An 11,129-nucleotide genomic window follows, 5' to 3' on the forward strand; every position below is an offset into this window, starting at 1 on the left:
TGCATTCGTAGGGATGAGTATATGCGCGTATGTATGAACGCTTGGGTCTGTACTGATGTTCAAAGAAAAATGACATGTCGATTTCATGTCAAAAGAAAGAAGAAAAAGAAAGATGTGTGTGTCCTGCTCGTATCTGAACCCAACCCGTACCAGCGTTCTCCGATGCGTACCGATTGGGTCCACTGGCCGGTGCAATCAGAACGGCCGCGTGCGCGGAGAGGAATATGCCACGCGAGGCGGATCCTGTTGGGGGGATGGGCGGTTGGGGACTTCGCGGGCCGCGCGGAGACGGCAATGTGTCGGACAATGCAGACAAGAACAAACTGACTGGAGCGAGTTTTCACCAAAAGAAAACAAGGACAAGTTGGCCGGGGCTCGTCGCGCCTGCCCTGCGTGCGGAGCTAGGCTATGCGAGTAAACGTTCCAGTCGAGGCGATGTGGACGGAGAAAACGATGACAAAGATCCATCTCCCTTTCGTGCCTCCATCACCACCGTGTGTGGCGTAGCCAGCGAGCTATATCTCCCTACTTTGTTCAAACAAAAAAGGGAAGCAGGATATATCTCAGCCTCTCGAGTCCAGGCGTATGGTCCTCCGAGTTTCGGCGTGAGATCTCAACTGCCTGCCCCAAGTCGGCAGCGTCTCTCGCGCCAGGAGAACACGCACGGCGATTTTTCTCCTCCTAATTTACCGGCGCAAAATCATTCCGCGCCACCACAAATTTACTGTGTCGTGTGAACCTTCCATAGCTATGGGAGATACTACAGGACAAGTATAAACATCAGTGCGCACGCCGTTTGTTTGTCGGTTCATCGATTTGGCCTCATGGCAGATGAATCCCAGGGCCGACAAGACCGATAAATAAACCCTGGCTAATACGGAAAACACCGTTCGGCTCTGCTGATTATTCTGATGTACGCAAGGTAGACTGTTTTTGTTTTTGTTTTCGCGGTCACAAGAGAACACACTTCACAACCAGGGTGATGCTTCCTAAGGGATAACAGAAAAAGGAGTGGGGAACAACACTTGCCACCGATCGTTACAGGTTTCAACGCCGCGGTACAAGAGAGGTCTCATGTCAGCTCTATTGACTTCAAGGAGAACACAAACGTGATCAAGAGTCGACCCCAAACGGAAGAACTGCGGCCGCCACTGCCCTCCCCTCTTCGTTCAGAATATTATAGGTCGAAGCCGCATTCCTCTGCCAAACAAATATGGGTCATTATGCACATGCAGAGCTAACAGTTTGCATCACAGTATCGAAGTTTTGTGTCTGGAATTGAGATTTTCAACATACTCCCTCCGTTCCAAAATAGTGACCCAACTTTGTACTAAAGTTAGTACAAAGTTGGATCATTTATTTTAGAACGGAGGGAGTAGATATTATGTTGTACTCCCTCCGTCCCAAAATAAGTGTCTCGGACTTTGTACATTTTGGGACGGAGGGAGTACATGAGGGGCAAAATGCCTTTGATCTTTACCGAATCGATGGCCTCCAGTTTCATCCCTGTTGACCGAATGAACTTGCGCAGCTCAGGACTGACTGGCTGGACGTATTTCCCGCAACCAAGAATTAGAATCTCTGGAGAAACACGGTATATTGCATGTTAATAACCCTAACGCTAATTTGGTTCAGAAATACGAACAACAGAACTGTCCACCCCTGGGTCCCTGAGGACATATTGTTAATTTTTAACAATGAACTTGGATAAACTACTAGAGCAACATGTTGAGCCACGACATGGAAGTAAAAAAATAGACCGCAATATCATGCACGCATAAACAATATTCATTTTGACTAAACATGGAATGCCCACCCATGGGAACCATGCTCATTAGCATAAGAAAATGCCATGTAGAACATAGGGCACTGGCTAAGATACCTGGGATTGGGTGCACAACTTTGAAGATTGATAAACTGCATTATTGAAGGAATATAAGTTGTCAGTAAATAACAATCAAACAGGAATAGATTCAACAGCACTACTGCAAACAAATGGTATCCCATGATCTAATAGTCATTGCTCAAGAAATATATACATTACTGTGCAAACATTTACCTTTCAGCAGTTATGTCCGCAAATGTTTTGGGTGTCCAGGTCATTATCTTGTTTTCTACTATCAGCAAGCTCCCTTCATACTTTACATTGTTAATCTTGAATCCAGTGTCATCGTAACTGCAGAAGCAGAACGGATTTCAGTAATCTGATCAAATATACAAGTTCTACAGAACTAAATGAGATAACAATGAAATTTTCTTCAGAATAATACACACAATTCATTCTAATAAAATGGGGGTGGGGGCAAGCCCTTTTCTTAAAAGAAAGAATAACACACATAACTGAAAGCATAAAAGAGAAATCTAAGCCTCAAGTCATGGCAAAATTCAAGTGTGTCCCCATGACTCTTGCCAAATTGCATATAAGCTAGACTGACAGGATGATTCTCAGAAAAGGAAACAAAAGTTAGCGAACTACTGGAGAATGTAAAAGAACCACTATATTTTTTCTCATCAGCTCCCAGCTACCAATGGCATTTCTGTTTGTTTTCCTTATCATTCAACCCACCCTGACCATCCCCAGGATAAGAATTAAGAAACCACTTTTCCACCGCGAATTCCCTTTTCGCTTTCTCAGTAATAGGCTAGTGGTATTCCAACCACTGGCGGAGGGTCGTGGTCGTGGAGGCCAAACTGGGCCACGACCCCACCCCCCCAAAAAAAGTGCAAAAAGAAATTTACTAGGTATGTATGTATACTACACGCTCTGGCTGCCTGATGCTTGTCCGTGAGCCATCCGCCACCAGCGTCATTGCCTCCAGGCCCCAGTCTAGTGTAGGTGGCGTGATGATGGACTAATTTGGTTGATTGCGAACTCCTCCTCAAATCCTCTTTTTACTCGGCTTCTCGTCGCCCCGACCAAATATGGTAGCCGCACGCCCACACCGCCGACGACGGGACACCGCGCGCCCGATGCCATGGAACCCTAGGCATCAATCCCCTTCTCCTCCGCTGCTCGTCATCCATCGATTAGAGTCGCGCCCGCATGCCCATGTCACTGAGGCAGTGATGCTAGCACACCCACGCGTCCTGGTGCGTTCGTTATGTTACTTGGTTACGGACTTAGTGTTTGGTTAGGTTAGGTATATAGCCAATGTTCCATTTTATTTCATTGAAAATTGATATGCTATGGTAATTTAGGTTTCTACTCACATACTCCGTCTACTAATTGATAAAAAAAATTGATGCATTATAAATTTCTGGTTTAGGTAGCACTGAAAACAACACATTATGCAGTCCTATGGAAGAAATGGTCATCTAATCATCCCTTATTGCGTGTTTTTTCACGCATATTTTTTGTTTTGACCTGGGGTTGGCCTCCTCTTGCAATTAGCTCACGCTCCGCCACAGCTTATAACACCAAAATAATTTGAGAGGCAAAGATGACTGTTTGCAGAAAAAAAAAGGAATCGCTCAAACATGTTACATTCCCCTTCATTCAGCCAAGAGAAGTGACCAATTCCGTAATGCTGAAGTTAGTGACCAGTTCTCAGAAATTATTCATAGCAGTACATGAGTACAGCATCAACTTCAGATTCCTAGCAGTAAAGGATAAAAAAGGAAAAATGGCAGCTCTATCCCTTCACTTGCAAGCAATAAAATGAGTTAACTATCCTATATCAAGATGATCACTTCGAATCAAAACCTCTCCAGTCTCACTGCATCTGCCAGAAAATGTCACTGAATTTCGTGATATGAATTATCAACATATGTATGTAGAATAAGAGTAGCAACACTCTCCTGTAGGTAGTATCTGGTTTTAAGAAAATAACATCAGTTTGTAACTGAACTTCCGGGCACTGATCAACCACAGGACCCTTCAGAAATTTTGCAATTAAACCTCCAGATACTGACCGATTTGAGTGATATTTTGTAACCTGTTATTTTGGGAAGAGAGTACATTGATTAATCTACCACTACCAGGATGATTCTTCGACCATACATCAAACATTGAGCTTAAAACGCAACCATGGTCAATCTCATTCCACAAATTTACATATTCACGGATATATTTTGAAGAAGGCAATCTTGCTATCGCACAGCAAAAGCTGAAAACAATTGAAATGGAACTGGGAGGATGTAAGGAGAGGTTACGTTTGGAAGCGGAGCTGGTCTTCGGGGACGTTGTCGATGAGGTTGATCTGGTCGTAGAGCGAGAAGGTCCTCCTGATCAAGCCAAATCCACGTCCCGGTCAAATCAAATCCAGCACGCATCCCCTACGAAGGAGAGAACGGGGGAAGCCGATGCGTACCTGAGAGACGGGAGGTGCCTGAGCCTGGGAGCGTTGGAGTTGGAGATGGAATCGCTCCGCAGCGACCTCACCAGCGTCGCCAGCGCCTTTTGCCCCCGCGCCGCCGCCATGTCCTCCTCCTCTTCCTCGCCGCCGGTCGGTGGGGGCGCGTCGTGTTCTAGGGGGTCGGGAGTTTTGCACCCACCACCTCTGAAAATGTTTCGAGTTACGAATGGCTCCTTACATGGACAGCCCACGTGGCCCATGTTGCAGTTGGCTGGGCTGGGCCTCGAATTATTCCGAGGCTGCGGTGTGCGACGACGACGACGACGACCAGGAGATGGCTGCGGCGGCGGGCGGCGGCGGAGGAGCGAAGGCGACGGTGGCGGAGCAGATAGGGCAGGCGGTGCAGTCCACCTCCAACCTTCTCCAGCTCATGGAGCAGTCCTCCCCTGCCCAGGTCCACCTCCCCCTCTCTTCCTCTCGTCCTTGTCTGTTTCAACTGGCTGCGAGCTCAATTTGTCAAATCTGGGGAATTTTGACAGGAAGTAGGTGCTGATTCATGCAGAATGTTTATTCAGGTGCCCCCAAGGGTGTGAATCTTGTGATAGATGTGGTAGTTCCTCCTTGCAATTAGGTTTTGAATAGATTTTCACGCCATTATTATTGCTTGCTAGTTAATCTGTTGCATCTTATAAATTTATAATCTACTGTATAATATATTGGGTCAATACCGCATTGAACATTTTATCGACATTTATGATTTATATCAAGTATTGAGAGCTTTGATTGGCATTGAGAAAGTTGCAAAAGTACTGCTATGGAGTGTTCAGATGCAGCATGGTATTACAGTTCTAGATTATTTGTGTGCTTTCATTCTTGTCCAGACCTTGTGGAGCTTAACCAGTCAGAATGCTAGTGGAAGTCACCCTGATTGCGACAATTTTCTGTCCCCAAAAATATCGAAGTTACAAGCCTACAATTACAAAATATGCTAGTTCACTGAATTCAGGAGTTTCAATATAATTTTGACTATGGGGTCTGTGTCCAGAATAAATATTTTGTGCCATTGTGCTAACACAGGGTCCTTTTTGTCACAGGTCCACTTGGCTAAACTCCCTAAGAATCTCTTGGCAAAAGCATCTCTTACAAAGAACACAGAGCAAGTAAAATGTCATTTTGCATGGATGTGAAATTATATCCCTGTAATGTAGCTATTGACATTTGTATCCTATCATATTCTAGGTGCTACAACAACTACCTAATGTAATTTCTTCCTTGGATGCTTTTATGGACAGTAGTTTGCAAAGGTGACTTTCCCAACTTCATGTCATTTACACAGTCATCTTGCTAATAATATTCTAAAGCAGCTGTAGCTTTTCCAAAGAGCTTCTTTAACCATAATTTATTCTCTACATATTTCTACCACATGGTTGAAGGTACTTTTCCTCTTTGTCACCTGTGGTAACATCATTTTTTAAACTATGCAGCGCATCTCAAATTAAGACTGTCACACAACTGTTGTCAAACATGGAGAGCACCCAGCTCAAATCTATTTTGCCTGCCTCTCGATTACAGAAAGATCAAAAGAATACTGAGCCTGGAGAACTCAGGGTTGACTGATGTGTTCACTGTGGCTTATGCAAAAAGGTAGTTTAGTTTTTCTTCTTTGGGCCACCTCTTATTCCTGTTTGTTTGGTGCATAAATGCATTGATTTTTGTTAACAAATTATCTCCAATTGAACTAATCTTTGCTAGCGTTTATTTAAAAATTCAGCGTGATTGAAAGCAAACTAAAAACTAGCTTTGGGTTGTTCATGAAAGTTGCTTGGTCAATCATCACTTCGTCACTACATTTGATATGTTTCAGTGATGACTAAAACTCAGAATTTCTACCCCCTCCGATCCATATTAATTGTCGCTGATTTAGTCAATTTGATTAAATCAGCGACAATTAATATGGACCAGAGGAAGTAGTTCATTCAGTTGGCCTACCATGATCACTTTAAATTGCATATTGTTATATTGGATGTGGACCATCTATTTCTTTACTGTGCTAGGCAGTAGGCACAACGTCATGCCTGGAATTGTGTCTGAGAATCGTTTGGGGTTAATGCTAACTGCAAAATGTGGAACTAGTAAAGATCTTAGGATTACTTGTTTGCTCCCCATGTTTGCCCTACCAAAAATGTGGTTAGCCAATATTTTGGTTGAGGTTTTGCATGCCCGTGAGTTGCCCAAAATTGGCTAGAAAAATGAACTAGAGTTGCGAAAGAGCATTGCATGCCAAAAAGTTGGCAGTCATCCAAACAAGGACCAATGTTTTGGCCATGACCGAAAATTCGGTAGGGTAGACATTGGTGGCAATTCGAACATACCCTTAAATCTGCACAAAAAATGAACTCATTTTTCTTTTGCAAACTTTTTCTTGTTGGACCTTTGTATCTCTGTTTCTTTCAAACGGAGGGATTGCTTCATCTAAACAAACTGATTCATTTTTTTGCATTCCATAGCAGATCTTGGCATCTCACCAAAGCCTAGGCTCAGCTGACTTCTGCTGGAGAACAAGGTAGTAACTGAAGAATTGTAGTTGGCAAGACTCAGGTGGCGGGTGGCGCTGGAATGTGCAAAGGGCCCTGCTGTAGAACTGTGAAACCATTATCTATGTGCACTGTGATTTGGAGGCTCGAGGCAACGGACCTGCTGTCACTGTCATAATGCTTACTGCAAATTCTGTTGATTCGCTCCAGTGCTAATTAAGAAACATTAGTGTTGCCCCCTTTTCATTTAAATGTAAAAGAAGATACGATGACATCTGATATTGCCAATGCAGGTACGTGTGTAACGCCAATGTCCAATGCCCAATGCAATTTAGTTCTTCAGTTAGGCCTCCTTCAGTTCATAGGATAGGAATATCATAGGAATAGGAAAACCATAGGAAATGAGATGGCATGATGTATCTCAGTTTATATAGGCAAATAGATGTCACTTGATTCATAGGATGGAAAATTTTCCATTGGTTTAGCCTCATTTTTTTTTTGAGAATATTGTATTTTTTTTCCTTTGAAATGTGAAGCATTGGTTCCTATCCTAATTAGGAATAGGAATCCATTCACAGAAATCAAAGGGATCCAAAGAAAAATTTCCTACACAATTCCTATCATTTAGAATTCCTCAAAATTTCTCTAAACCAAAGGAGGCCTCAACAGTGGACAGTTTAGGTAATTCGACAAAATTTGATGGGGAAAAACCAGTTTGTGCAAATAAAGTTAAGTTAGGTTGATGACTAAATTCAGCCATTTTTATTTTTTAATCATGAACATGCTCTTGCGTGCTTACCATTTTTTAGTCCTTGAATGACATCAACGATGTATGTCGACAGGTGCGTGACTTGCCTATGAGATCTTACATTGTATGATGCGCTCTAAAAGGTCCCTGGTCGACAAGAGGATGCGACTGAACTCACATTCAACTAGACCGGTAGATGGCTAGTAGATGGCCATATCTCACTGGCCATGTAGCATTGGATGCTAGTCGAATAGTATGGGCTTGACAGGATCTGAGGTCGACATTGGGAGACCGTAATCGGGCACATATAGTATGTCACGTTGAACATACCCAACCATGAGACGGAGCGACAGGTCATCAGTTAATCTTTAATACAATGTTTTGTATCCTAGACCTGAGATCGCCGCATGGACTTGGGATGGTGACGGCCTGCTTAGGACCGATCAAAGGCTACTTTGTGACATGGGAGTTATAAAGGTTGCTTTTCGACTTGTCTTGATCCATGCTGTGAGACATGGTCGAACAAGAAGGGATTCGCCCCTTTGATATGAAGAGATATACTCTGCCTCCCTCCCCTTGTGTGATCCGATTTGAATAAGCATGGTCATGCGACAAGGATTATGAGATGATCCGTTTTTCTGAAGCTGGCAACGTGGAACAAGAAAGAGGTCGAGCTAGAGCAAGGATGGCCAATTCGCCTTGAGCCTCAAAACATATATCTTGAGACAAAAGGAACAAAAGTATGACACGTTGTACACGTTCGCCAAACTACCTTCATCATACACTTGGAGGTTGGCACGATTTGCTAGAAGCCGCTAACAACTAAATAAGCCGGATGTGGTCCGGCCTGCGACCAAGTGGACGTGAACATAAGAAGTCATCACACGCTTAAGGGAAGAGACCGACGAGGTCAGATGTGATCCAACCTGAACTTGGATCTGGGCCAAATGGAATTTGGCTTATAGAGTCCTAGTGGGTCTCAAGTGTTGAACCCACGACAAACTACCGACTTTGGGTTTAGGTGACACGTGATCTTAGAAAGTTCCATCGACTAGGGTTTGCATGTGTTGCATATAGCCACCTTCACTTAGCTCGGTTGTGCGATCGGGCCTAGAAGTCTGCTTCAACGACCTTTTAGAGGTGGTACATTTGTGCTGCTTTAGCGAACTTTTCTGAGGGATCAAACTCCTGAGTTAACTGAGGGAGATCGGTGACGAGGAGGAGAGGACTCCAAAGTCATGCTACTTTGACTATTCTTACGCTGCGAGGACTGCACGTCTAGTGGCAATCCCGTGATCTATCTCCTAAGCATGCTCATCGGTTAATCTATGTGGTAGGAAACTTTTAATACACTCCGTGTAGCCTGATATCTACTACATAAATTGTTCTTGTAGATTCGTGTTGGGCCTCCAAGCGCAGAGTTTTATAGGACAGTAACAAATTTCCCTCAAGTGGATGACCTAAGATTTATCAATCTGTGGGAGGCGTAGGATGAAGATGGTCTCTCTCAAACAACCCTGCAATCAAATAATAAAAAATCTCTTGTGTCCCCAACACACCAAATACAATAGTAAATTGTATACGTGCACTAGTTCGGCGAATAGATGGTGATACAAGTGTAATAATGATAGTAGATATTGATTTTTGTAATGGTAACAATAAAAAACAGCAACGTAGCAAGCAACAAAAGTGAGCACAAACGATATTGCAATGCTTGAAAACAAGGCCTAGGGTTCAAACTTTCACTAGTGCAATCTCTCAACAATGCTAATATAATTGGATCACATAACCAACCCTCAACGTGCAACGAAGAATCACTCAAAAGTTCTTATCTGACGAAGAACATAAGAAGAAATTGTTTGCAAGGTACGAAACCACTTCAAAGTTATTCTTTCTGATCGATCTATCCAAGAGTTCGTACTAAAATAACACCAAGTTATCCTTTCCGATCGATCTATCCAAGAGTTCGTACTAAAATAACACCATATGATACGCATCAACCAACTCTAATGTCACCTATACTCCAATGTCACCACAAGTATCCATGAGTTAATTATACAATACGCATCAAACAATCTTAGATTCATAATACTCAATCCAACACAAAGAATCTCAAAGAGTGCCCCAAGATTTCTACCAGAGAAAGTAGGACGAAAACGTGCATCAACCCCTATGTATAGATTACCCCAATGTCACCTCGGGAATCCGCGAGTTGAGTGCCAAAACATATATCAAGTGAATCGATATGATACCCCATTGTCACCACGGGTATTCATAGCAAGACATAGATCAAGTGCTCTCAAATCCATAAAAGTATTCAATCCGATAAAACGAAATCTCAAAGGGAAACTCAATTCATCACTGAAGGAAATATGCCCTAGAGGTAATAATAAAGTTGTTATTTTATGGCACCTTAGTACTATTTGGGTGTTAATCACATGGCGATGTGAACTAGATTACTGACTCTAGTAAACCCTTTGGGTGTTGGTCACATGGTGATGTGAACTATGGGTGTTAATCACATGGTGATGTGAACTATTCGTGTTAATCACATGGCGATGTGAACTAGATTATTGACTCTAGTACAAGTGGGAGACTGAAGGAAACATGCCCTAGAGGCAATAATAAAGTTGTTATTTTATATTTCCTTATATCATGATAAATGTTTATTATTCATGCTAGAATTGTATTAACCAGAAACTTGATGCATGTGTGGATACATAGACAAAACACAGTGTCCCTAGTAAGCCTCTACTAGACTAGCTCGTTAATCAAAGATGGTTAAGTTTCCTAACCATAGACATGTGTTGTCATTTGATGAACGGGATCACATCATTAGGAGAATGATGTGATGGACAAGACCCATCTGTTAGCTTAGCATATTGATCGTTCAGTTTTATCGTTATTGCTTTCTTCATGTCAAATACATATTCCTTCGACTATGAGATTATGCAACTCCCGGATACCGGAGGAATGCCTTGTGTGCTATCAAACGTCACAACGTAACTGGGTGATTATAAAGATGCTCTACAGGTATCTCTGAAGGTGTTTGTTGGGTTGGCATAGATCGAGATTAGGATTTGTCACTCCGGGTATCGGAGAGGTATCTCTGGCCCTCTCGGTAATGCACATCATAATAAGCCTTGCAAGCAATGTGACTAATGAGTTAGTTACAGGATGATGTATTACGAAACAAGTAAAGAGACTTGTCGGTAACGAGATTGAACTAGGTATGAAGATACCGACGATCGAATCTTGGGCAAGTAACATACCGATGACGAAGGGAATAACGAATGTTGTCAGTACGGTACGACCGATGAAGATCTTCGTAGAATATGTAGGAACCAATATGAGCATCCAGGTTCCGCTGTTGGTTATTGACCGGAGAGGTGTCTCGGTCATGTCTACATAGTTCTCAAACCCGTAGGGTCCACACGCTTAACGTTCGATGACGATTTTGTATTATATGAGTTATGTGATTTGGTGACTGAATGTTATTCGGAGTCCCGGATGAGATCACGGACATGACGAGGATTCTAGAAATGGTAGAGA

At 42.9% G+C, this 11,129-nt stretch overlaps 2 protein-coding genes across 3 annotated transcripts; one reads left to right on the plus strand and one right to left on the minus strand.

The window, feature by feature from the left end:
- Positions 1-875: 875 nt before the first annotated feature.
- On the minus strand, positions 876-4,555 carry LOC109782806 (uncharacterized). Its single transcript, XM_020341418.3, has 6 exons — positions 4,311-4,555; positions 4,153-4,224; positions 2,060-2,176; positions 1,883-1,917; positions 1,481-1,581; positions 876-1,200 (listed from the first exon to the last, which is right to left on the minus strand). Exons 1-6 carry the CDS (start codon positions 4,553-4,555, stop codon positions 1,114-1,116), a joined length of 657 nt encoding a protein of 218 aa, XP_020197007.1. The 3' UTR covers positions 876-1,113.
- On the plus strand, positions 4,522-7,313 carry LOC109782808 (tobamovirus multiplication protein 2B). 2 transcript variants are annotated; one of them, XM_020341419.4, is made up of 5 exons: positions 4,522-4,749; positions 5,390-5,455; positions 5,535-5,599; positions 5,780-5,939; positions 6,803-7,313. In XM_020341419.4, the coding sequence occupies exons 1-4, from the start codon at positions 4,522-4,524 to the stop codon at positions 5,910-5,912; spliced, it is 492 nt and encodes a 163-aa protein (XP_020197008.1). In that variant the 3' UTR covers positions 5,913-5,939; positions 6,803-7,313. The 2 variants fall into 2 exon arrangements, with proteins under 2 accessions (XP_020197008.1, XP_073352971.1); XM_073496870.1 differs by having other exon boundaries at positions 6,806-7,313.
- Positions 7,314-11,129: the final 3,816 nt, after the last annotated feature.

This window comes from Aegilops tauschii, chromosome 1, assembly GCF_002575655.3.
Source record: "Aegilops tauschii subsp. strangulata cultivar AL8/78 chromosome 1, Aet v6.0, whole genome shotgun sequence".
In the NCBI taxonomy this organism is placed as follows: domain Eukaryota; kingdom Viridiplantae; phylum Streptophyta; class Magnoliopsida; order Poales; family Poaceae; genus Aegilops; species Aegilops tauschii.

What these genes read in the sequence shown, in the direction of transcription:
- LOC109782808 (XM_020341419.4), top strand. Translation starts at nt 4,522, where the DNA reads ATGGCTCCTTACATGGACAGCCCACGTGGCCCATGTTGCAGTTGGCTG. An exon ending in AGCAGTCCTCCCCTGCCCAG is followed by an intron (nt 4,750 to 5,389) that starts GTCCACCTCCCC and finishes TTTTTGTCACAG; the next exon opens with GTCCACTTGGCTAAACTCCC. An exon ending in ATGGACAGTAGTTTGCAAAG is followed by an intron (nt 5,600 to 5,779) that starts GTGACTTTCCCA and finishes TAAACTATGCAG; the next exon opens with CGCATCTCAAATTAAGACTG.
- LOC109782806 (XM_020341418.3), bottom strand. Translation starts at nt 4,555, where the DNA reads ATGGGCCACGTGGGCTGTCCATGTAAGGAGCCATTCGTAACTCGAAAC. An exon ending in AGGCACCTCCCGTCTCTCAG is followed by an intron (nt 4,225 to 4,310) that starts GTACGCATCGGC and finishes TGGCTTGATCAG; the next exon opens with GAGGACCTTCTCGCTCTACG. An exon ending in AGTTGTGCACCCAATCCCAG is followed by an intron (nt 1,582 to 1,882) that starts GTATCTTAGCCA and finishes GTGTTTCTCCAG; the next exon opens with AGATTCTAATTCTTGGTTGC.